We start from the raw sequence: 27,643 nt of genomic DNA, 5'->3' as shown, positions 1-27,643 counted from the left end.
AGGTTGAAGTTTTTACAAAGAAAAGATACATTGTCTAATAATTATTGAGAATTAGTGATACATTATGTATTACTGTAGAATTTTATATATACAAGGTTATTTAAAATAATTAATATAACAGATGACAGACGAATGGTTGATGTTTAAGTTGATTTTATCCAGTCAGCCAGGGTTCAATCTCCGAATATAATGAAAATACATGGCTTTTTCTAAAATGTAAACCAATGAGTCGTAAGTCTGTATGTGAATGGAAAAAGGGAGAGATGACATTTATGAATAGTCTCCTTTAATTACTTAACTTGCAATGTGAAATGTAAAGATGAGTTAACATTATGTTAAATTTCATTGAAGTAAACAAAAATGATTGATTAAAAAATGGATGTTGACTCATTTCCTTTTTCATTTGCACACAAAATTTGATTTGAAGATTGTAAATATATGTGTCTGTGAAAAAAGATACTAGGTTACTTATTGCTTGATAAAGTTTCCTCATAAATGTTGCTTTTGAGAAAAACATTGGGTGATTTTTGAGTACCAATGTATAGTTAAATGTAGAATTTATATCTGAATTTCTACACAAAAATCTCAAAAGTAATTGTTCTGATGTATAATTAGACTAAATTTGCTTTAATCTATCCTGCTACATACAATACTTAAACATAACTTAAAAATGCCTTTTATAATCACATTTATGACTTAACTTAACCTACAATACACAAGTATGATACAAATTCAAATAGTATATTAACCACACTTAATTTTCAACTCGTCATTTTATTGATGATTTCAAGTTGTTATTATAACACTTGAATATATAATAATATATACACTTCACTTTCAGTAGCGATTTTGAGTAGTTTTAAACTTATGTAATAATTATCGTAGTAAAGTTTTGTTTGTTTTTATTGTAAGAACAACACATTGAGTTTGTCATTTTGACTATTATTATTATCCTATAGTCAAATCTTCGTTAGCGGCGTTCCTGCTATGAATGCTGATCCAGAATTCAGTTGGCCATTGTTTGATTGAGAATTGGACATCTGTCTTGTCTTGTCTGAAAAATAATTATTGTTCAATCAGTCAGGACATCAAAAATTATGACTGTGTGAGTGCCCCAGTGAAAGCCACCCTATAATAAGGAAGATGTGGACATACTGCGTGGAAGAGGATTAGAGTGAGCGGAAAAAACTGAGGTCAGTTATGGACCTGTCTCTGGTAGGTAAGTACCTGGAACATTCTTATGCCCCTAGTACACGTTGGCCCAACATGTACAGAACCACTTGGTCATTGTACGCGTTGGCCACCAACGTTGGCCGGCCAACCCGATTAATGTCGGTTTTCGTGCATACATCGTGCAGGATTTTGGCGCCAACGTGAACTAGGGGCATTATGTACAGAATGATTCATGTAGTTAGAAAGAAGAATTTGACATTTTTTCCTCTCTGCCTACGCCTGTAAAGAAGCATTTTGATGATTAGTAAGTAAGTAATATTTAATAAAAATGAATTACAAACCTCCACATTTCTTCTTCTCACTGGAAGTCGTGTGGAAGTCTCTTTTCTCCGAACTCCTCGACCGGGAGCGGTGACTTTTACCACTGCCGTGACTCCCTCTCCCACTAGACCCTATCAGACTCTTTCCCCTTCCACTCCCGCTATTGCTATTGGCATTACTGACGGCACGAGAGTTGGCGTAATCGTTGTCGAAATAGCTTGAATCGGTCGAGTAATCGGGACTATACGGCCGTCTCTGCGCAGTGATCGCTTTGGCTTTATCCATCTTTCCGCTGTCACTATTATTGGAATGATGTGTGGTGGATCTGTCACTGTTATTGGTCCTGTCATTGTTGTAACGAGTTGTGGGGTCACCATTGTTTGAGTGATGAGAGTTATTGGTCCTGTCACTGTTGTTGGAGTGGTGGGTATTGGTTCTATCACCGTGGCTAGAGTATTGTTGAGGGTTGTTGGCTTTGTTGTTAAGATATTGGAGGTTATGTTGGGTGGGCGGAGATATGGCGCTGTGCGGGGGGAAGCCGTTCTGGGGAGTCAGGTCATTTGCAGGAAACTCTGGTTGGAATTGAGCGGTGGGCGTTTGCTGTGAACAGCTCATTGGTGAAGGGCAAGGGAACTGAAAACAAAGAAACAAAGTAATGTTACAATACATACAACTGTTGTGAGTGGAAAAAGCTAATAGCTGTAGGAGATGCAAATAAGATGAAGGTACTACAATTCACCTATCAGTGAGATATAATCTCCTGATATCAGCCTGGTAAGATACGCTATGGAACCAGGAATCATAACCGAACATCCCATGACAACCCTGGTGAACTTTATAAAATGGACTGGGTTACTTTCCAGGGAATAAACTGAAGCATGTGAGATAGCAAAATCAGGGCCGGCCCTGTGTAGGGGCAATTGGAGCTTTCCACTCTGGGCGCCGACTTGCCAAGGCGCCAAGGAGCCAAGGAACCAAGACACTGATGGTACCTAACTCCAAATACAGCGATCTTGAGGTTTTTAATAGCACCTCAGGGTCGGCCCTAAACACAATGGACATATAGTACGAGTGCTGACAGGAGCTATGCAGACCTAATAATAATAATGTTTGTTAAACTTGGAATACAAAAACAATGTCACTTATTCACATTGCATGAAAAAGATTACCGACAAAATAAATTGGACATAATTTGAAGTATCTTGCATGAAGAAGAGGTTTGCTGATGTAATAATTTGGATATTTGCAGTGTATTGCGTGAATAAATGAATTACTGATGCAATAACTTAGATATTTGAAGTGCTTGGCATGAAGGAGAAGTTAAATGTCGTTATAAGTTGGATATTTAAAGTAAATGGTATGAAGAAGAGGTGTACCTGGTCTCCGGCACAGCTGCTGCTGATGTCACTACCAGAACAGCTGCAGTCGCACTCGTTGATGCTGAAGCAGTTGTTCTCACTCTCCCCGCCCAGGTTTGAAGAGGTGCAGTCCTGGATCATACATATTATCACAATTAATACATTCAGAAAAACTAAACAGAGTTGTATAAACTTACAAGGGTAAGCAATGGCCACATTTTTTCCTAATACATATATTACTTTCGCCGTTTTCATGGGAAAATCACATCAAGGGCGTTTTGCAACATAATTTATCTAACCTATAACTTAGACTTATAACTAATAATCTTCAGCTAAGATTGATTCCTATTGAGATATAACTAAGATTTATACTAGTTATAACTACCAAAACTTGTAACTAGTGACTTACATCTAGATATAAAATATAGATATAAAACAATTAATCTGAAGGATATAATACCTAACCTAACAATTAGATAGAAAAAAATAAACCTGAATACCACTTATTTAGTTCTGCTGCTGTTTTAAGATATAATTTTTCAATGTGAATACTGCATTAGTGTTTCAACTTCCCGGGGCCAGTTTGACTACGGCATCCCCAATGGAATGGAAGAGGAAAGTAGGGAAAGTCGGGAAGTAGCAGGGAAGTAATTCAGATTTGGTCACTACATACGGCTAAGTCATTTCATTAAGAACATTTTGCTTTTGAATGATGGCATATCCCCAGTTCGATATTGAGAGTTTCTATCACTCACTTTTAGCAGCTCTTTCTGATCCCAAGCTACGGACATGTAAAACTCTTGCACAGTGAAATTTTGAAAAATAACTGACCTGTGACAAACAATCTGGAGGTTCCAAAATATCCTGATATTCTATTTCTTCTAGAGCAGCAGGTTCATTCTTATCCACATAGTTCACATTCCCATGTTGCGCATAGGGCCCGCTCTGATAGTGCTGCTGTTTGGAGTGGGACATCTGACCCTGAGATTGTGAGCCTCCAGTCTGGAAATTGTGAGGGAAGGAAGGAATCTGAAAGAGTGACAAAATTTATTAAAAAAAAATTGCAAATACTTGGCCATGGAGGTCGCCCTAAAAAATACACAAATGCTATATTACTGTTGTTTTATATTAGATTAGCACAGAACTGTGAAAAATCACGGGATTATCATAGAGGTGCTATTTCGTACTAATATCTCGTTTATAGTGTGCGGGTACCGGATTCGGTAGTTTCCAGCCTTCCGGCGTTAGAGCGTTTGTAGCGTTGGAGGTCAAATTGGAATAATGGAGGTAAAAAAATGGAACCATTTTTTACGCTTCGTTTCTCATGTAAATATCAACTGTGATTGCCTGAATTCACGACAGTTACCATTTAAAAAATGGCGAATAAAATAATTTTCTGTTAAATACATTTAATTATAGGCAGGTACTTATCGCTTGTCTGAATTCTCCAAATAAACACTAGCAATTTTAATGAAACTTAACCACTCAGAACATTAGAACGTCAAAAGACGTAAATATGATAATAGCGGTCAAGAAATTAGAACGTCTTTTCACGTAAACGCGCGAGATTTTACAAAAATCGATTTATTTCCATCACTAGTATACGGATTGCCATGATTTAAAAAACAGAGTATCGATAATGAATAACGCTACGCGTCTGTATTCAAGAATATCTATGGAAAGTAGAGGTGCATTATCTAAGCCGATTGGATCTGTCATCTTGTTCGTTCATAATTTATTGCGTTTCTAAATAATTTATTCAAAATATTTTAGTTTGGACGGTTAATATTTTGAGGTGACTAATAGTTTTTAATTATATTTCTTCAATATAATATAAAGTGCTATTTCTTTATGATACTCAGAAAAAAGTACATTTTTCACGGCTTTGAAATAATGCTAAGCGATTCTTACATATTTTTGACGTTTTCATAAAATGTATATTTAGAAACGCAAATATTTACGTATTACAACATAATGCGATAGTGGATTTCATAATCTTTCCAAAACAGTTTTTAGAATGAGGCTACGTTTCCCAAAACGTGAGTTATGAAGCTTTTAGCAAAACTCGAAAATAACACAAAAATTATTACGTTTTGACAGTTCTCAAAGGAACACATAGTAAAAAAATGTCTTTGTCTGAGAGGTTAAATTCAAAGAAAAAATTCCATAGTTCATTGAACTGGAGTTACATATAGAGGCACAACTGAAATTAGTATATTTAATGGCAGTTATGCTTGTCATCTGATCACAACTTGTTAAAAGCAGAAACGGGCCTAGAATTATTCAAATGTCAAAAAATGGAAATGACATTGATTGGCACTTTGATAATAATGTTACATTTGAATATCAATGAAACAACTTGCCTTTAGTATCCATACGAACGGCTTAGCAATTTAGTGGTAAAATTTCTGTAAGGATTTGCGTAAATTTAAGGTTAACACAAAATTACACATTGATAGGTGGGTCAAATCCCAGCACTGCAAAGAATGGGAGAGGGCATCTGGAATGAGACAATCCAAAGTACTCATAAAAGGGCCAGACCCTAGACGAACCAAGAAACTACTCGATATGGACAGAAACTCACTGAGGGAACTGTTAGGACTACTAACGGGACACTGCCATCTCAGGAGACACATGCAGATATTGGGAGTGGAAAACACCAATAGATACAGGAAATGTGAAGAGGATGAAGAGACTCCAATTCACCTATGGTGGCAATGTCCTGCCCTGGTGGGAACTAGGCGCAGATACCTGGGGAGACATACAGTAGAACCAGAAGACATAGCCACATACCCAATAACAACCCTGGTGAACTTTATTAAAGGGACTGGGTTGTTGTTAAAGGATTGAGGGATAATGGGAGATAGCACAATGGGCCTATGACCTAAGTGTTCACGGGAACCACGTGTAAACCGTCTCCGTTTTTAAAAAAAAAAGAAAAAAAGGTTAACATCTGAAATGTAATAATATGTATGTAGTATACTAACTGGAGGCGGTTGTCCGATGGGCGGGTTAAACCGGCAGTTGAACTGCTGGTTGTCTTGTAAGCTCTCGGCGATGTTCTCAGCCATCTGTTTCTTGGCCGCCGTTGGTGACAGCGGCAGCGGGTTAGACCGAATGTTGATGCTGTTAGGCTGCTGCCCCGGCATGTTGTTTCCCTTCCTATGTTAGAAATAATGATTTCATTAAACCTTGGAATGCCAGTTAAAAAGACGAGCGGCCCGCCCGTCAAATGACCTACGTAGTTTCTTCTGGATAGCTTATATTAAAAATATTATGTAATGAAGAAATATGACAACATTCTGTTTTATGATATTTTCCAGTTTAATAAGCGTTCTTTACAATGAAAATAAGTTAAATGAGGATTTCCTATAAATAAATATATTGCTATGACTTTTAAAAATCAGAATTATAACATTTGACAAGGAATTTGCAAAACGCATTTTCACAGATAAAATAAATATGTTTGCAAGTGACGAAGGCTTGAATTAAAATACATAATTTCCTTGCTAAAAGAATAACATAAGTATGCTAGGAACATTTTAATGTTTCAAAATGCCATAAAATCGATCGGCAAGTGCAAGGTACTAGCATATCCGCTATGGATACGCTGGAATTCAAGAGGGATTATACCGGAGATACTAATTATTTTTTTATTAAAATACCTGCTCGGTCGTAAATAGTAGGTACTACTCGGTCGTACGTCTAGAAAAAATCTATTTGTGTCATTAGCTGTTATGTCATTTGTAAGTCACTATTTGGTAAAGCTGTTAGTGCTTAGCTAGTTATAAATCTTAGTTGTCCCTAGTGTTAGAGTTGTATGTTAGATAAATTAAGTTGTAAATGCTCTTCATTCTTATATTTAAACTAACTCATAAGTTGTATGTGATTCTTATACGTAAAAAAGATAATTCTTGGACAATGTGTCAATTTACCTGTAATCCCCACAACTTCCGTACGGCTGTTCGGGAGGAGAGGGCAGAATATCCCTTAAATTGATTCCACAATTCCTCCCGTCCTTTCTATATCCATCCTCTCTACAATCCAACACCGAACTATCTGAATAATGATTCCCGTAGTTCCCCGAATTTCCCGCAAAGTTTCTGCCGTTGAAGTTCCTCATCTCCAGGCTCGGGTTGCTGAAGTTCCCCCGGCCGTGCGAGGGGTCGTGCGTGAAGTTCGTTCGGTTCACTTCCAAGTTGGGGTGGGACACAAAATTCCCGAGGTTTGGATTGAAGTTTCCAGCAGTTCGTTCGTAGCAATTGTTGTCTCTGAAGTCTTGGGAGTTTGTGTAGTCTGCTGGTGGTATGTCTGCATAGTTTCCAGAATTCGAGGAGTTGTATGTCCCAGTGTTTTGCTGGGAGAAGTTTCCTTCTTGGCAGCCGTATTGTGGCTGGCGACAGTTGACCTTGCCAGTTTCGTAAGGCAGAGAAGTCTGTTGGATAATATGTTCAGAGTAGGGGTTCAATGGAAGTCGCTCGTGGTATTGTTGAATTGTGTTGTGATTCTGATTGCGGTTTTGCTGTTAATAAAAAAAAAATATCATTAGTAAATAAATACAAGATTGCGTCGAGCAACCAATCAATCACTATTAGAATGAAGCCAAATGCACAAAAGTTTCACCAACATCGTTCACCTTACGTATTTCTGCTTTCACGTCAAATGCATAACTTTCATTGGCTCCGCCGCTTTGTACAGTTTAGTTGTCGCTTGGAGACAGTCTGCACGCTTCCATGTCACACCTCATTTGGTTTCTATTATCTATGTGAGAGACACTTTCCTCACTAAAGGAGTGGGAAAACTAAGAAACTAAGAGAGCTGCAAGAAGAATAAGTCACCGCACCAAAGAAGTTGCAGCCCGTTTATCAATCTGTCATCTCCATTCTTGGCCTGTCTCTTGCCCCATCAACGTAAAGTTATTTTGAATAGTTTTGTTGTCCTAAATAGTAGAATTTGAGTCTTGTAGTAAATGCATATAATAATTATGTACATATGTAATTACCATAGGAATCAGATGGTGGGTGGAATGCTGATGAGAGGAGATCAGTAGCTCATTGTCGGTGTATTCTGAAGAAGAAGGGCTGACGGTGGACTTCATACAAGAATCATCGGAGTTCATCTGGTCCTGCAATGAAAATTATGATAGTCGTTTTATTTCACTTTCCATAAATAAAGAATATAATTAGGGGTAATCCATTCATAATTTAAAAAAATCAATTTTTATGTGTTTTGTAAAAAGTTTTATCTCTTTAGAAAGGATGTATGATCGTTTTTTTTATTATTATTAAAAAAATAATTATTTATTACAAAATAATACAAGATTTCAAATTATAACAGTATGCAAGATATATATAATTTTTTTCCTAATCAACCTACTACACCATTAGGTGAGCTCCAGGAGCTCGTGTTTATGGGAGGAGTAAATATATACAAAAAGAAAATAATGCTTAAAATGTGATGTGTAAATAATGTTCAAAGTCTTATTAAATAACTACAAACGTAACTCAACATATAAATTAACATAATTCAAAATTTAGTTTGGTGTCCCAACTGGTTATGCCACCATGGTGTCCCGGTGAAAAAGGGCCAAAAATATCTTACTGCCAGAAAAGTGAAAACCCACATGGACATTTAAAAACATTTTTAATTTACGTGAGTTATTTCACCAATGGCGCCGAGTTTTAAAACTCTTGTGTGGACTCACCAGAGACTTGGGTCCCTGCGTCTGCATGCAGAGCGCTGTGGTGGCGTAGGGCTCCGGCGGCCCGCGGGCCCCCGTCTGCTGTTGGTAGAAGGTGCTCAGATTCACCTCAGCATACTCCGAGTTGTTGCCGTCGCCCAGCGGGTGTTGTAGCCCTGCAAAATAAACAGTACAATTACAGTTTTACCGAAAACAAAAGATCGTTTCGTAGCATTGCCCTGAATGAAACGCTATGCTGGAACGATTACTACATATAATCGAACTACTAATAAATCACATACTTCTTTGCTTGCAATCTAGCTATAGTAATATATATACATTTTTTTTTTATTTTTTTTTTTTATTTTAGCGACTATATAAAATAATTGTTACATACAAAATATAATGGTGAAATTAAGTATAAAATATTGTATTTCTTAGTCCTCCTCACTAGGGGGTCCTGTGCCGAGGCGGACTAAAGTTATTTAAATATGGTTTATTTGTCTTCTATGTCGTTTTTAGTGTCTTCTATGTCGTTTTTAGTGTCTTCTATATCGTTTTTAGTGTTTTCATTAGGGTTTTTTCATTGACCTCTTTCAGCCATATTTTTATTAATGATTTGTATTCATTAGGATTTTTTATTAGTTTTATGTCTTGGGGAAGGATGTTATGGAGTTTTGTTGCAAAGTATGTATAGTTTCTTTGTCCGAATGTGGTTTTATAACTTGGAATATTTTTTATATCATTTTTGTTCGATCTACTGTTATGCATACACAGTCTAGTAGAGGATTTGTTATTTTTGAAGAGCTTCAATAATATATTTTTGGCATATATTTGCTGTACATTTGGTACGTCAAAGGAATTGAATATTTCAATTGAAGGCGTTCTAATTGGTACTTTCAATATGGTCTTTATGATTCCTTTTTGAATCGTATTCAGGTTGTGTAGGTACGTATGTGTAGCAGATCCCCATCCTATGATTCCATATTCAATTCGAGAATGACATAATGCGTAGTAGACCTTTTTCATATCCTTTTTATTTAATACGTTTCTTAGATTTTTAAAGAAATATATAAGGCTTGTGAGTTTTTCCGTAATACCTTTGATGTGTAGGTCCCATCTAAGATTTTCGTCGATTATTACTCCGAGATATTTTATGTTTTGTGTTTTTTCGATGACGGGGCAGTAACATTGTATATTATTTCCATGGCATTCGTGTAGTTTTAGTTCTAGTGATTTTATTGGTTGGCTCCTTGTGTTTATTGAAAATGTTATATATTTTGTTTTGCTTATATTAAGGGTAAGCGAGTTGATTTTAAGCCAATTTTGAAGTGCACTAAGCCCCTTTTCAGCCTCATTAAATGTATCCGTCCAATTTTCTTCTTGAAATAATAAAACAGTATCATCAGCAAAACTGATTATGTTTCCTTTAATGGTAAGGTTAGTTAAATCGTTGATATAGATAATGAATAGGATCGGTCCCAGTACACTTCCTTGAGGGACGCCATAGTTTAAAGATAGTAGTTTGCTCTTTTGTTTGCCAATTTGTACTTGTTGTTCTCGCCCTGTTATATATGACTCTAATAAGTTCATTGTTGTTTCGGCCATTCCTATTTTTTTTAGCTTAGTTAGTAATATTTTATGGTCGATTGTGTCAAAAGCTTTTTGAAGATCTATGAATAAAGCCAAACCCTTTTTCCCTTCATCTATGTTTTTTATGGCTATGCTTGTTAGATTTTCTATGGCATCATTGGTGCTTAGATTTTCCCTAAAGCCATATTGGGATGGTGATAATTATTTGTTTTGTTCAAGAAAATGAACAATTTGCTTCTTCATTACAGTTTCCAAGATTTTTGAAAAGGAGCTTAAGAGACTTATGGGTCGGTAGTTATATATATCCTTTTTGTTACCACTTTTATGTATAGGTATAACTGTTGCTTTTTTAAGGCATGAGGGGAATACATTTGTAGATATAGACAGATTGACCAAGTATGTCAAAGGGAAGGTCAGTTCATTTTGGAGTTGTTTTATTGTTTTATTTGAGATTATATCATTTCCCGATGATTTATTAACATTGAGGGATACAATTGCGTTTCTGATTTCAGTATTGGTTACATTAGTTAACTTTAATTTATCTATCTGGTTCATACTTTCCTTTTCTTCTGGTAAAATGCTAGTTTTTGGATGTCTGATTTGCTTTGCCAATTTTGACCCTATATTTGTAAAAAATTCGTTTACGTATTCGAGAATTTTGTCCGGATGCTTTTCGAAAGGGATTTGGGTATTTTCAATTGTTAGTTCATCTATGCTTTTGTTATGGGATGATTTTGCACTTGTAATTTCATTAATGATCTTCCATAATTTGCGTGGGTCATTGTTACATTTGTCTATTTTTTTCTTATAATAACTTTCTTTGACATTGCGTACAACATTTTTGCAAATATTTCTGTATCTTTTATAATATCGTTGTATAAAAATATCACAAGGATTTAAACTAACTTTCCTGTGTAGTTCATCTCTTTTTCTAATGCAATTTATAACGCTTTGGGTTATCCATGGTTTAAGATGTTGATTTTTATGTGAAATCTTTTTTTCTATTGATTTGGTATTTGACATGATGGTATGAGTTATATATTCAATGAATTTACTCCAGGCACTATTTGTATCAAGGTTCTCCAGTAGGTTTATCCAGTTTGTATTTAGTAATTGTTGTTTTACTTCATTCCATATGGTTTCTGTCTTCTGCACGATAATTGGGTAGGGCTGCGATCTTTGTATTTTCTTTTTTGTAATAGATAAAATTGTTGTATAGTGGTCGGTTATAGTAGAGGTGAATATGATAGAGTTGGTTGGTTTAACAGTCTTACTGAATATGTGGTCGATGCAAGATTTGCTGTCATTTGTAACACGCGTAGGTTTATTTATCAAACTTTCAAGTCCGTGGGCGGCCAGTGTTTGCAGATAATCAGTTCTATTTGGATGACCGTTTTCTAGTATGTCAATATTTATATCTCCGATGAGGAAGACATTTTTTTTGTTTTTTAGAAGATTGAGTTCATTAGAAAGCGTTTCAAGAAACTGATTAATATTAGTTGTAGCTGGTGATCGATACAGAGCTAATATAGTGGTTTCATCACCCACTTTGATTTTCAAACAGTTTGCATTTTATTTCAATGACTTCAGTTTTAGTGTCATCTTTAATGTACACTATCACACCATCATTTTTTGTGTAATTCAAATTGGTTGCATATGAGGTGTACATACCTACAATATAAGAGCTAAAAGCCTGTGAGAGTCTTGGCCACTTATTATCACTTATAGAAACTCTCCATTTATGCCAGTATCCTGTTTCGTTACAGTTACTTTATAGTATGCTGTGATCGACGCTTACCTTATCAATCCAGCATACTATTGGGGATGTCATGTTGAATAAAATAAAGATGGTTGTATTTCACGCAATTTATGTTTATTGAATTAACGTAACATATTCACACAACAAATCAGAAGATACATAGGCGAATTACGCACGCGAGCAGGTAGCCCGAACCTGTACTCAGCAGAGAATGGCGGTCACAGGAACCTCCACTCAGTAGGTAAGTAGTGCGCTGTTATCCCTTCGCTGGGATACCATAGGAGAAAATATATTCTGTGGCTACTGAATGAGCACATGGTGATTGCCAATACTTATACCTGCAGTATTCACCTCCAAATCATGCAGCCATCTAAGCTAAGTTCTTCCAACAAACTGTTCAATGCTGGCTATTTCAACACAATCTTTCACACCACGTGGCACGTTTTGACACAATGTATGTGTTTAGTGAAACTTCACGGGTTATGTAATACGCAATATTCGTAGACAGGTATAGCCATCGAGGGATCAAATGCGACAGTCAAACAGATCAGATTAAATTGGAGGTTAATCAGGGTAACTCTTCCATGGTTGACTTTCTTGCATTTTTGCCACCAAATTTATTATTGATCTGATTTTCAAATAGTCAGCCCATATAATTAATTCTAAACTAGCTGACTAGTTATCCTTACGAGATAGATATATATCACCGGGAACTTTTGTGTAGGCCTTTTTATGATATACAATTCGGTAGTAAATTATTTTGGTGTATCTCATAAGGTTTAGCCAGCATTAGCAATGTAAGCGACGGAAAATATTTTTTACGACTCGATTATAAAAAATTGACTTTTCTCTACTATCTACAAATATAATATGAATGTATTTTACATATAAACCTGTCGCAAGAAATTTTCTAAATGATAGTGAAAACCATATCAAAATTCGTTGCGTAGTTTAGAAGAACTAAGAGCACAAACAGACAGACGCGGATAGTGAATTTGTTTTATACTATTTAAAGATTTATAAATTTGGGTTAAAGTTTTAGAGTTCTTACCCAGAGATCCTTGTAGCAGTTTGGTCTGACAGTCCTTGTCATCCAGTCTGCTGGGGGTATTGTCTCTGGTCCTCCATCCTCGCTCCAACCATAGAGAAGACTCCTTGTTCAGGGCACAGATCTCGGAGGCTGTCACCACAGGCACTAAAATTTAGTACAAAAACGAATTAGAGAAACAATACAACAATATAAAAAGGTTAGATTGATCCATAACCTTACTTTGATACATTCTTAACTTAAGATTCTGTTATTCTGACTATTGGCATGACCCTACTCAAATATTTGATTCGCTTGGTTGCACCATGTCTTCTTCGTTTGATAAAGATTTATATCTTGAAATATGCAAATATCTCACCGCTAAAGTGCCCCAGCTGTTTGTCGGAAGTCCGGCGTTTCCTGAAGTAGATGAAGGCCAGCACGGCAAGAATGGCGGCAAGCAACGCGCACAGGCACAACACCACGAACCAGGGCTCGCGTACCACCTGGCTCACTGACCCTGTTGGAGATGGTCCAGTCCTAAGGATCAAATTTGCAGGTTAGAATTATTTATTTTAGGTTTCTGGCTTTCACCGTTCAAACATTGAGCTATACAATTAGAGGCGCTAGTGCGTACTAATATCTCAACGAAACATATTCCACTATTAGAATGCGATAAACGGTGCACGTAGACGGGTTAGGGTAATTTTAGTTAGAGCGTTGGAGGTTAATTGGAGGTAAAAAAGTGAATTCATTTTTTTCGCTTCATGTCACATCAAAATATAATACATCAATGCCTTCAAGGGGATTCTTGGCCATTGTTTCAATGTATGGAGAGAGGGAAAGAGAATTTATACATTTATCTTATTGACTGAGCGCGGAAGTCCTGCTTCCACTCGACAAATTTGCATTTCGCCTGTCTGTAAATTTGTTTGTAGGTTCAGTGTCCGGTCAATCTAAGATGATAGTGGTGTTTGATAGTATCTTTTATTCCACCAGAGTGTATGAGTGTTGCGACTGTTGCGAGCTGTCAAGTTGGAGTAACAAACGTTATGCAAAATCTACCGTCCATGTAACTACTAGTTTAAAAGGGCAAATTTCATAATTAAGTGGTTAGAATGTTGTTTCTGAAGAAATTGAGTAAACTATTTATAACTATCGAAGTTGTAAAATACCATAGAGCTGCAATTAGAGGCGCTACTGTGTACTAAGATCTCATAGAAATTTGTTCCACTATCAGAAAGCGATAAGTGGTGCGCGTAGACTGGATTCGGTAGTTTTAGTTAGAGTAGTAGGAGAGTTGGAGGTCAGATGAAGGTAAAAGAACGGAACCTATTTTTTCACTTCATGTCTCATCTAAAATGTTTATAAACTTTTTATTTATATGGTGTCAAGACTGCTATTTGACATGCAGGTTAGGTTGGATTAGATAAAATCACAACTCACTTGACTTGCAGGTTGGGTGCAGTACTGTCCATGAGCAGCGGGGCGGGGGCACTGAAGGGGCCGGCCCCTCGAGCCGTGGCGGCCGCGACGCGCGCTCCGTAGCGCCCCCCGGCTGAGAGGCTGTTGATCACCACGGAGGTAGTACTTGCATTCAAAGACATCTGACCCAGGATCTTGCCAGTGGAGTTGGACTTGATTTGTATCTGGAATTCAGACAAAGGATTGTTTTTATTTATTAAAGATGAGACAGTATATGGATAGTTCACGTGAGCACTTAGGCAATGGGCCCATTGTACCATCGCCCATTTCACCTCATTCCTTTGAGTTTGTTTCCAAATCCTGCATAAGTCCTTGTTTTCCCTGTAATTCAAATTATTGCTACATAACAAGTGAAAGTTTCCTACCTTATATCCGAGGATGACTCCGTTCTGATGTTCCACTGGGGGTGGCTGCCAGCGAACAAAGGCTGAAGTGCTGTTGATCATTCCCACGTGCACCTTGTCTGGAGGGGCAGAGGGGACTGCGGAGGAAAATATCTTATCAGTATATATTCAGTCTGACAAATAATAGTGAAGGCGCTGCAATAGTGCCATCGTTTAAATATGTTATAATATTTTAGCTGGTTACACCAAGATGGTTGGAACATTACATGGTGTAAGTAATTTCTTATTCAATTTTGTTATTTTTTAAATGCTTTGTAGTAAGATTGCAGAGCATTGTAATGGAACAACAGAGATCAATATGTACCTAAATATAACAAAATTCTTACCGTCTTCCAAAGTCTTTCCCGTTCTAGCGTTAGAAGGCTTTCCCTGTAGCATCTTATAGTACGGTACAAGAAACAGTTCATATTTCACGTGCGGCTTTAATTGCTGCAGCAGATAGCTTCCGCTGCCCCCATTCCTGGCTGCCACAACGGCAAACTTATCCGTTGAGTTTTGGCTAGGATCGTTGGTGTTGTTGTTATTGTTGTTGCTGACGGTTGTCGGTGTTGTTGTGTCGTTGGTGTCAGAGTTGTACGGGAGTTGGCGGTAGCGGATGTAGACGCCTTCTAGATATTCGTCGTAGTCGGTTAGGAGCTGAAAGAATTATTAATTAATTAATTAAATTAATATTTTTAGGTTTGCATTTATATAAAATATACATGAAGGGTTCCAAAGATGAATTTATTGTTTTTTTTATTTTAATTTTTTTATTGTAGCTACTATCTATATATAGGTTGCTCATTTAGAGTTGACCAAAACAACGTAAACTTACAGTGTTGTTTGTATTGGTGCGTAAACACATCCAAAAGTGATTTCTCAGTGACAAACGTTACTTAGAAACGGCCATTACTTGTCTTACTTATATGCCTATTTATTGTTTTAGTGAAAAAAGAACAACAAATATACACATTTATCAAATTCGAAGAATGTAAAAAAAATTACTATAAGGCCAGGCGTGCACGGATGACTTTTGTCACGCAACAGTTTTGTCATTGTTTCCAAATCTGTTGTAGTAAAAAGCAGAGATGTGCAAAATGGGTACCCAAAACCATTTGAAATGCAAAATGGAAATGGGTCAAAACTTTTCCATTTGAAAATTCAAAATGCAAAATGGTTTTTAGAAAAGCATTTCAAATGCATAATGCAAAATGCATTGAAAATGCAAAATGGTTTCTCATTCAAACAATTAAAATAATTATAGAATTTTTAAACAATTTTGTCATTTAATAATGGACATCAATGTAGAACAAACATATTATGATGGTAAATCATTTACATGATGGTAAATCCAAAAACACCACGACTACAGATTATGAAACCACAAAAAAATTGCGCGGGACTAATGTTGCCAACGTAAAAACATAGAAACTGCTATCAAACATTTAATATTAGAGCGTCATGGCCCCATCTTCAGTATTTTTTGTAATGTTATCACTCAATTGCCAGGGCTCCTACCAGGGAGCAACTTGATAAATGTAAATTATCTCTCATAGCGAGGTTGACGACCGACTGATATTTGGGGCTTATGAAAAAAAGATGAGTGGAGATAGTAGGAAGAATGTTGCAAAAAAGCATTTAAAATGGAAAATGCATTGAGAAAAGCATTTAAAATGCAAAATGCAAAATGGTTTTTGGAAAAGCATTTAAAATGCAAAATGGAAAATACCCATTTTGCATTTTGCATTTCCATTTGAAATGGATTTATTTGAAATAAAGCACATCTCTGGTAAAAAGTTACCTTAAATTGTTAACCTCGATAATGGTTTAGTCGAGAGATTAACCTTTTAAATGCTGAGATTCTAAGCAATCCTGAGCAACCTAAAATGTCTGTAGTATGCTGAGGGTAAAAATCCCACAAACGAAGCATTGTTTTCAGATTACCAATCAGATACGACGGCGCTCAAAGTATCCAATTTTGTTGTTCCGATGGGTACATTTGGCTCTTGAGAAGTTAATAATTGGATTGTAAAAAAGTAAAATTTAAATGTGGAAGCAAAATAAATTTTAAAAATGTCATGTGACCATGTTCGCGCACCTGCATAGAACTGCAATAGATTTTGAAAAAGCGACGAAACTGTTGCCATGACTAGTAAAAAATCATTTTTGAAGTCGAATAAGAAATGCTTTAGCTTGTATCTGTGTGAGTACCTACTGTGTTCGACTCAACTCTGATTGTGGTTCCTACACTGAAAGAACATTCCTCTCTGACCTATTTGTACAAATGTCGTAACTCACATCCCAAATAACTTTCAACCCCGTCGAACTCAATGGGACGACTTGTTTGAGAGACAGCACGTCCGAGTCCAAGAACTTCCGTGCCTCCACCAGTTCGTACTGTGTGATGGGCTGGATGTCACGGGAGCGCGTCAGGATGGGGTCGGTCATTTCGCTGGGTGCCGAGGCTCCGTGTTGGTTCCAAGCGCGCAGGGCGAAACGGTACAGCTTTTCCGGCTGGAGGTTCGTTACCTGTGGAAAGAGTTCAATATTAGAAAATAATAAGAAAATGGATAATTATTTTTTAACACCTTTTATTTTCAGATTTGTTCGATTAGAATCTCTTCCTACATCAAATGCTTGGCTCAAATGTCCTGAAAGAATCCTACTTCAATTTAATTCAATTTGGTAAGACTTTAACTTACTTATCAGAACAATGCTTTGTATTCCTGAAAATACCATTTAACTATACAAAATGTAAGGAAACCAGAGAAAGCATATGATTTTTTAATATATTTTATTGAGTAGGCAGAATCCTACTTCAATTTAATTCAATTAACGGTATGACTTCAACTTAATTATCAGAATATGTGCTTTTTTTAATTCCTGAAAATACCATTTCATTATACAATAAATATGGACACCAGAGAAAGCACATGATTTTTTTTTTTTTGTTGAGTATGCAGTAACAACATTACAGTAAAAAATAACTTCAATAATGTTTTAAAACTCCGTGGTTCAAGATGGAAATATTTTTGAGAGCTAGAAATTTTAGCATTGACTTAAAAAAATCAGAAAGAAAAAGGTTTTAAAATATGTCACAAGAGTTTAAACTATTCAGGATTTTTTTGTGAAACATTTAGTACTAATAAGTAAGTAACTTTATAGTTAAGACATAATAGAATTTCATAAATAATTTGATTGGCACTGGCCTGTCTTTTTAAATTCTGTATTCTGTTAATTAATTTATTCTTATTCTCAACAAAGGCTTCACCGCTAATTATTGCAAGCATGTAAATTTGTTCATACAAAACATTCAATAGGCTCAAATGTGTTACTTCATTCTGTCGCCTCATTAATATAAAGTTACTAATACTTCAATTTTTGAGATAAAAGGTTAACCAATCAATATTACATTTTGAAACACCTACGAGGTCATAAATAATTGTATAAAATAATATTGTCTATGTAAGTTCAATACTGACTGGTGCGTTAAAGTCAATTCACCGTATGAACTATCCCCACTACAAGAAAGCAAGAGCGCATATTATACCCCTAGATAATTTTTTGTCCCGCCTTATTCATGGTATTTATTATTTATTTATATTATATGTCCATATGGGCTTTTCAAACTATGTAATATGTACATAATAATTTAGTGGAACAGTAATCATGAAGTAATATTTGCATTAACAATTACATAGAACCCATACAGAAGAATGGTGTTATGCTAACCTTAATTATTGAGGTATGTTATTATAGCCTTCTTGTAACTGTATTCTGTGCAGTTGAACACATCTACAATTTCTGCGAAAGTATTGCCGACTGCATGCAATCTAGGTACAAGGTATCGGACTTACACTGACAATATTATTGTACCTACTAATACTAGGTAGTATTGTAATTGCAGTAATCTATTGATCACTAGTAAATAATACAACTTACAATATAATTTTCATCTGTGATTCCAGAAGCAGCGACAACCCAACCAGTTTGTAAACTGGAGCTGAAGTACTCCACGGAATAACTGGAAAAATAAATAGTTATTATATTTAATATTTATTATGATTGCCTTTATTCCCGAATGTGGGGAGGTTAATGCAATCCCACACTTCCGTGTGCGTGAAATCAAATCGTAGGTAATTTCATGGATTGGTTGGAACAGGAATTTCATGCTAAATTATGATTAGTTTAGATATATGGCCTCTTAACCCACAGGCGCTCACAGGAAACTTCAATAAACACATTTTTTCTTAGAACAAACACATAGACCATAGACAATACAAAGCTAGATTAAGGGACATTTTTATTTTTGTCTTTATCTAACCCAGCAGAGGTAATATCCAAAGGCAAAATGAATGTTTAAAGTCGACACTGCAGTTGCAGTGTTTTGTATAGTATAGTAGGTTTTGTGTTGTATAGTAGGCACGGTTCTTCAACACTGCAAATGCAGAAGTCCGCCCCCTAGGGGTTAAATGAAGCATTCTAATTGACCAACGTATTTCACATTCTTGCCATTAGGGTTATAGAAAAATATTGCCCACATTGAGAATCACTGTGCTGAGATATAGGTTAAGTTCATTGATTGGATAAGGTTCATTATTGTTAGAATGGGTTTGTTGATTTTTAGGTTAGGTTTGGTTGATTCTTTTATTATTTATTAGATACATCTATATAAGTTTGAAGCAAAAATGTTAGACAGAATTAAAACAGGTTGGTATTAGTATTGGTAAGGTTGATTGTTAAGTTAGGTTCTTTGATCGTAAGGTTTCATTTAATGATTGTTGGTAAGGTTCGTTGTTCATTGGTTGTTAGGTTAGGTTCTTTAATTGTTAGGCCAGGTTCATTAATTCATCAGTTTCATTACCTGGAAACGCTGGGATGCCTCTGCCAAGAGAGTGTCACTGCACTGGCCGTGGTGTTGTGCACTATGGGGCGCGCGGGGCGCGGCGGAAGCAGGCCGGGGGGCGCTGCCCGGCGCGGGGCACCGCCACCCCCGCCCCCCGCCCCTGCTACCGAGAGGTAGGACGCCCAGCGGGAACTGCCAGACGAGGGGGAGCGCGCGCTACACGTGTACGCCCCCGAGTCTGATGGCCGGAGGTCTGTAAAGAAAGAGTTTAAAAAAATATATTTTTATTGTTCATTTCTTAACACAACCGAATCAAATAGTTGAGTTGGGCCTTGTCAAGAGTTACAAAACACATAAGGGTATGTGTCAGTATGAAGCAGAAGGTGAGTCCCATCTGTTCACAACCGCCTGCAGCCAGTGAGACTATTGGGGTATGTGGTGAGGCTAAAAGATGGTGGAGAGGTGAAGGAGATGGCAAATATGAAGGTGGGGGAGTACCTGGCTATTCAGATCTGCTCACCAAACACGGCTAAAGCCATTTAAAGCGACGTTTCAATTCTGAATGGTGGTCTTACACCAGGGCGATACTGAGAGTATCTTCCACTCTGGACAACGTGGGGTTAGTTACATAGTTAGAAGACATCAAAAATACTAATTTCATTTGTGTGTCTGTCTGTAACCATGGTTCAATGAACTCGATTTTTTTTTTAAATTTGATGTCATTTTGAACTATTTGTAATAAAACCATAAATTGAAAAAAAGTAAATACTTATAATATAATTTTTTTATCTGAAAACTATTTTTAAAATATATTCTATAGTTGAAATGTGTATTTCCTTTGTAATTTCTAAGGGTTAAAAATTTTGACAACTAATGTTGGATTTTGTAATTTTTGAAGAGTGCGGTTTTTAGCTACAGTTATAATATCCCGTGATTTTTCACGGGTCTGTGCTAGTGAATCTATAAAAGTGTCTGTAAGTAAGTAAGCTCAATTTGATCTTTCTTTGGGTGAACATTAAATTTCTTTCTTGAACGTAAAATTCATTTTAATGGTCTGCCTTTGACCTAGGCTTTCAAAGATCTGCAAAGGAATGGACTAAGGAAAGCATATAAGCTTGCATATTAGAGTTTTTTTCAATTCGGTATAATTCACACTTATGTATGTTAATTGATCAGATGTAACTCAGAAATAACTATCACTTTGTCTTACCATCAATGAAAAGCGTTCCATTCCCTACAATAGTGATCCGTTTGTCCACGGCTCCATCTCCAAGTTTGGCGCCCCCTTCTTGAGCCGGTACGATGTCCACCCCGTCCTTGTCCCAGTGGACAGAAGTGGCGCCAATGGTTGCGCACACCATCTGCGCATTGCTCTTCAGGGGTAGTGTTTGGTTCGAAGGCCCAAATTGAATTATTGGCGGAGGAGCGTCGTCTTTCGTCAAAACCTGGAAAATAATTAATTATAATAAAGTAAAGAAAATGAAAGTGAAACAATAAATTGAAAATTGCATGCACGAGGTTTGCATTGAGTTCTTCTGGAGGATACCACGACTGAAGCAGACGCTGGTTTGCAAGGGAATCATGAAGTGTAAAAGTTTCCAGGAGTGAACGCAAAAGTAATAGTACTATAGCTACCGTACCTGTAACATGATCCTATGTGTGGCACTGCCGGCTGCGCTGACCGCAGAGCAGGTGAAGTACCCTTCGTGGGATCTCCTGGCTGCAGAGAGACGTAGAGTGCCGTCACCCGCCACTGAAATGCCTCCCTCCGTGTCCTGCCGCCCGGGGAACAACAGATCCTGGGAAAAGACATAGATACAATTATTCATTTATAAAAACCTCATTCTTCGATTCATCACGTAGTCATTATAGCAAATTCATAATACACTATTGCATAATCTTATGAGACAATAAAGCGATCGATCGTCTATTTCGGATGTGCAGCGTCGTCGCCCTGATCCACGACTCCGGATGAAAACACCAGTTTCTCGAAACTGTTGGAAAACCCATTTAGTTGACGAGCAAGATCACACTGTCGCATCTCTGATTGCAGTAGTGCCACCACATGAGCGGCTTCGTCAGCAGTGGTGTCAATTTTAAGGGGTTGTCTTCTAACGCTAATAATTAAAATGTATCTTCTTCATCATTCGGATAGTGAATGCCCTACATTTGGCTTAAAGTGCTCATTTTATGGCCCAGAAAGATGACATGACACAAGTTATGGCACCTGTAAAGAGTATACAGGCAACATTTTTTTAACGTCCCGTACTCGGAAAATTTGTATGGTTTATGAAATGAAACTATTGTCTGATAAGAGGTCGTTAAATGAACTTTCAATTGATATCAATTTTGTTTGGGCTAGATGTATTGGCTCGGGGAAACTCACGCTTGAAACTATTTTTCGAAGATGTGCAATTTTTAGCCGAGTGTATTTTGGTCAATATAATAAGTATTTCGTCATTAATGCATCTTCCACCCACTTTATCAGAGTTTCTGCGGTACAATTTCAGATTTTCATTACAACGCCCGATATAATTGTTTTGTACGCGCATTGCAACCCCTTCCCCGAGTAAAAAAAATCACCGACATAATAATTGACAAAGTTGCCTTTGAAAAAATTAAAAATCGAATTCATTAATGGCCTATATTTTATTTTAAAACACAAATAAATAAAACAGCAAATATCCGTGCCAGATATTTGCTATTTATGTATTAGGATTAAAATAATACTTATTCAGTTTGTTAGGTATTTTCAATATATGTACATACTTAGGAATGAAGCATCGGATTGGATTTCTACACAATAGTAACTTAACGAACCTAAATATCTCCATAGGGTCCGGATTAGGTTGATTGACTGACAGTTAGCTGTATAATGAATTGTTCCAGAAAATGTGATATTTTCTTGTATTTCTCGTCGGTGATTACATACAATGGCAAGATTGTCAACTGGTGATTAATTTACTGGCAATTATAAAACACTTTTCATATTTTTAATACAAAGAATCGCTTACTTTCTCTAGACAATCTAGACACAAAATCCATTATGAAAGACGAGCTCTTAGCAGATGACATTAATTTAGTTTTAATGGCTTCGCGGATGAAATTTTCCATCAGTTTTCAATCAATTTTACTTGAGTTCGTTATCAAATTACTTCAAGATTCCAACGGCAAAGTGTTAATAAGTGGAGGAAGACTTTTGGCTTTTAATAGACACAAAAATTTTGTTCTTTCTTACGTATTTATTTTCGGTAAATATACGGAAATAGGGACACGCTTAATTCGTACTTAAAATAAACACTTTGTTATAGAAAATATAATGTGAAGTAAGTATTTCAGTTTCAGAAAATGGAAAATAATGTATTTTAATATTTAAATTAAAATCGATTATTCACTTGGCGGTCATTCTCATTGGTGTGAAATTTTTAAGATTAGTTTTTTCGTCTTCTCTCATTTAACCCAAAATATTAACATATGATCCTAAAATAGGTTCTAAGGTTAGGTTTTATTAAAAAAATTAAAACTTGTTTAAAATACATTAACAATATTACGTCAAAACTTGGCGCGAAGAAAATGCGTAAAATTATCCGATTTTTTACGAAAACGCTAGTAAAATGCGTCATTTTCCATTTCTGGAAATTGATATACCTACTTACTTCTCATTATTATCTAACTAATACAAAACGTTTTTTTACAAAAGGTGCGTATTCTGTATACCTTATTTTCTTGCAAGAGTTGGTCAGCGGACAACTCAACGCATATGCAATTCAACATACCTTTAAAAAGTGGTATAAAGTCATCAAAAGTCATGAAACAAAAACTAGGTTAAACAGGTTCCATAGGTTAGGTTTATAGGTTAGTTGTTTTTTTTTTTAATTTAATGAATTTATATAACTTTTGAAAGGTGTGTTGAATTTTCATTGTGTTGAGTTATCTTGGAACCGCAAGAAACATAGTAGGAAGACGAAATAAATGGAAAGTTGTGAAAGAGAAGGGTATGTAGTTGCCATTTCGATTTTTTCCGAGCTCATATTGCACCTCAGATTTGTAAAAAACTTTTAAGAGAATTTGTCACTATTGTGGAGGACTATTATCTCTGCTCTTTGATGACGATGTGTGTCCGCTAATTAGAGAGTTTGGACAATGTCTGTGGACAAAGGAGCATAAATACGCGAGTCACGTATTATTATTAAATCACGTAATCTTATCCAAGGTCTGTCTCGCGAAAAGGAGACGAATTTTCAGAGCCGTAAATTTTCAATTTCGCCAGATGATATTTAGTGCGGGCCGAATTTAATGGGGTGAATTTCACGAGAATTTTCTACATTTATAAACCTACTTTATTAGTTGGAATGTACCTATCGGGAGTTGTACAGTAACTGACTAACCATTTTAATTAATACTATCTTTTGGCGGGCTCATCTTGCGTCGCAAGCGTGGCAAGACGAAAAGACGCTATTGCGCGGAACGACGATTTATTCGGCCAGCCAGGGGTATATTTGCTTCTATTCTCACTAAAATTGGCAATGGATCTATTGAAAATGATTGAAGAAAAGGATAATACTAATACATCTAAACGAACAATGAAATAGAACAAGACACAGAAAAATAGAAAGATAACGGTCACAACTAGGAATCGAACCCAGGATCTGTTGTCTTACCGGGACAGGCGTCTTAACCAACCATTGGGACATATTTATTTATTTCGCGTAAGAGTCCTTACTATTCCCAACTGTCCGTAGCCAGTGGAATTATAGCATCCTCAATTGGGATACATTATGAGGCTCAAGGGAGTGGGGAAGGGAAGGTAATAGATAAGTGGAAGGATGGGAAGTACCTGGCTATTAAGATCTGTTGATCCTACACGCCTAAAGCCATTTCAAGCAACGTTACGATTCTGAATGGTAGTGTTTAAGCTGGGATACTGAAATATCGTAGGGCGATACTGAGAGATTCTCGAGTTCCACAACAATTCTGTATTGAAACACACTCCTATCTTCAGTGTTTGAAAATCAGGTAGCAATATATTGTGTGGGTGACGGTAGGCAGAGACGAATGAAAGATGTGGTCGGTATCACAGTGTCTTTATTGAGTAGTAAGAGTAGTTGTTGTTTGTCGCTGACAACGCTCGATGCTGTGGAGGAGATGATCGATGGCGAATACTCTAGGCCGATGCTTGACACCGTAGAAGCGAAGACAACCGGTGGCAGAATATGGTCACGGCGATTTAGTCAGTGGATCGACGCGCTTAGTCTGAACGCAGAGACTGTAGACGCTTTCATAGGAACACACGCGTCTAATAGATCTGGAAATGCTCCAGAAGTCGTAGGTAGACTGGTGCGCCTTCGTTATTATTTTTATTTTACTAGGTTCCATGTGTGATGAGCGCTACAGATACTGATGGTCTCGAACTTTCGATACATATAATTATATGATTCTCCTTTGTTATGTCGACTCTTGTCATGATCACTAATGACCAGATTAGGTACGTGTAGAGTTGTAATTGTTGATGATTTATGGCATAAATATTCTGTTAAATAAATTTCTGAATAATGGTCTGGATTAGCTAAAGCTTACAAATTTAATGAAAAATCATATACCGCCAAGATCAAAACGACAAACCAATATATTTAATTTTTCCACTAACAGAACAAAAATTACAAAAAAATCCTCAATGTACGCGCGCAACTACGCAAATTTTCAAAATGTAGACAATGTCCTTCAGAAATATCGAACAGAAGTAACGCTTACGATCGTAAATTAATACGTGAGTATAGAATCCGTCGGGAGCATCTCCTATCCTTATCCTATATTCCTCTTCTTTATTAGGTATTTTGTTTATTGCACATTAATTTTATACAAATTATTAACGATAAAAGCAAGGTTTCAAAGAAAAGGCATTTTGGAGTAAATTTGCTTTTAAAACGTAAAAATTACGCGAATGCGGAAATGCCGATTTTTCATGTGAAATCCGACTCTTAAAAAAGCGAACGACCTAATTAATGGGCGCTTCAGGGGAAGCTGTCACTCTGCATCACAAAGGGAGGTAGAATTTAAACAAACTACCTATAGCCCTTCATAAAGAGTTTGTCGAGATATTTGGCTGATTTTCTACAAAATAAAAAATAAAAGTGGCAAAATATTACATACTTAAAAATAACAAATTATTATAAGCAATAATTAGTCGCATGAAATATCCATACAAATTGAAAATATCTCCCGAGTAAAAATAAATGCCGCCGACGAGAATATTGTAGAAGTAGTCAATATTGTAGAAGGACTGCTTATTTGCCAATATTTTATACGACTGGTATCACTGCTAAACCAGTAGCGGATAACCGTGACTAGCAAATTCGTTCTGAATCTAGCGTCCTAACCCGGCGGTTGACTACTACCTCCGTCGTTACACCGCGAGTTCCGTACGAATACTCTGTAATAATTTTTTTTCGCAATAAATTCACCGTCAGTGAGAGAGTTTTAAACAGCATCTCCACAGAACCAACTGGACACCGATTTACGCATTAGGAAGTTCTGTAAATAGCGAGGTTATATTCCAACCTAAATTACCTATAATAAACCTCTCTAAAATTTTTACACAATGCTCAGACCATTCCTGAAAGAGAGAGGAATCGTTTCATTTTAAATAAAACATCAACTATTATTAAGTCGTCTAACGGTAAGCTCTGGCGTTATGAATTTTTGAGGTTTTCCTGGCGTTTTTGAGTTTTCTTTCAAATGCAATACATCCGAATTTTGGCTTACAGCAGTAGACTTTATTTATTTATTTATTAAACGCCATTAAAGGCTTTTATAATAATGTGATACATGAGATTATAAGTAATCAGTGGTACATAGGCGAATATTAGTATTACATTTAAGAACACAACAATATGTATACAAAACGACATTGAATATGATACAGTTGAAATTTTCTTAAGGCATAGAATGCTACAATAATAGAAAACACTTCATTTAAACAGGATAAAATATACAGAAAAGGTGACTTGCCAACAGATATGTATAATCTAGCAAAATATTTAAATAGCGCAAATAGTAGTGAGTTTATTGTTACAATCAAATTTATCTCTACTTGGCCACTACGGCCGGAGGGTGACTTGTGAGAGTGTTATGTATACAGAAACCAAAATCACGAGCGAAGCCGGGTAGTAAAACTAAAATAGGTATGAAGCAACTAGAAAACACTTCCGTAAGAAATAAACTTTCTCCCACAAATTTTCAGGCAGTATACGGGCCAATATACACTAGGCATGTAAAACTTTCTTCATCATAAACTCAATTCCAGATCCAACAGGCTTAAGAATTGTAATTATCTTCTTCTTTTCTTATCATTCTTACTTTCCTTCATCAAGAATCGCCTGGAAGAGTGTTTTTTGATCCTCGTCCCCTCAATAACCTTTATTAAAGCCTGGAACCGAACTCTAGAAGTGAAGAGCACTCTAACTTGAAACAGTACTCCACTGAGCAACAATACTTTTGAAGGGTTCAATACGTAAAGAACCAATGTTAGCTTTGTTGTAACCTCTCCCTCTTTCTCATTGATAACGCATGTAACAGAAAGAGAGATAATAACGGAGCTCTGAGGAACTTATACATAGGGCTGGATAATGAATACGTGCTTAGAGTAGTTAACAATTTTATTGAAAGGAGAGAAAAATAAGATTGATTAAGACATGGCACGATCAAGTAAATAAAATAGTTTTTCTTTTTGGGATTAATTTAATTTATTTTCACGTTTTTGTCTTTATGGTATAAAGAGCTACAAATATAATACCTGCCTATGAATAGCTATGAAGGTACGGTACATGGAGAAAAATTAGTATTGAAAATTTACTGAGAATCTTTTCAAATTATTGGTAATAGTTAAAAACGGGATTGCAGGTCATAACGAATGAATTAACTGGTTTCATGATAAACCTTCAGTGAGTTACGAATATTTTATCAAGATGTCGGAATACGTGCCCAAGAAAATCCGAATATTTTCGCATATCGTCATGATT

The 27,643-nt window shown here is 36.3% G+C and overlaps 1 protein-coding gene across 1 annotated transcript in view; it reads right to left on the bottom strand.

Annotated features, from left to right (window-relative positions):
- Window positions 1-831: 831 nt before the first annotated feature.
- The window catches only part of LOC149410572 (roundabout homolog 2-like), a 693,950-nt gene continuing 667,138 nt past the window's right edge, over window positions 832-27,643 (bottom strand). The window contains exons 10-27 of the mRNA XM_089648290.1: window positions 21,266-21,424; window positions 20,836-21,070; window positions 19,644-19,878; window positions 18,722-18,803; window positions 17,078-17,308; window positions 15,127-15,436; window positions 14,762-14,877; window positions 14,358-14,560; window positions 13,291-13,451; window positions 12,936-13,079; window positions 8,557-8,708; window positions 7,855-7,977; window positions 6,788-7,374; window positions 5,840-6,014; window positions 3,684-3,881; window positions 2,871-2,984; window positions 1,515-2,127; window positions 832-1,054 (exon numbers count right to left, since the gene is read on the bottom strand). Coding sequence (XP_089504416.1) covers window positions 960-1,054; window positions 1,515-2,127; window positions 2,871-2,984; window positions 3,684-3,881; window positions 5,840-6,014; window positions 6,788-7,374; window positions 7,855-7,977; window positions 8,557-8,708; window positions 12,936-13,079; window positions 13,291-13,451; window positions 14,358-14,560; window positions 14,762-14,877; window positions 15,127-15,436; window positions 17,078-17,308; window positions 18,722-18,803; window positions 19,644-19,878; window positions 20,836-21,070; window positions 21,266-21,424 — 3,933 coding nt within the window. The 3' untranslated portion in view covers window positions 832-959. The remainder of the gene's footprint in view (window positions 1,055-1,514; window positions 2,128-2,870; window positions 2,985-3,683; window positions 3,882-5,839; window positions 6,015-6,787; window positions 7,375-7,854; window positions 7,978-8,556; window positions 8,709-12,935; window positions 13,080-13,290; window positions 13,452-14,357; window positions 14,561-14,761; window positions 14,878-15,126; window positions 15,437-17,077; window positions 17,309-18,721; window positions 18,804-19,643; window positions 19,879-20,835; window positions 21,071-21,265; window positions 21,425-27,643) is intronic.

The sequence above is a fragment of the Hesperophylax consimilis genome, chromosome 27 (genome assembly GCF_061612785.1).
Source record: "Hesperophylax consimilis isolate HC1 chromosome 27, BYU_Hcon_1.0, whole genome shotgun sequence".
Taxonomy (NCBI): Eukaryota; Metazoa; Arthropoda; class Insecta; order Trichoptera; family Limnephilidae; genus Hesperophylax; species Hesperophylax consimilis.
This window is presented reverse-complemented; position numbering and strand designations above follow the sequence as displayed.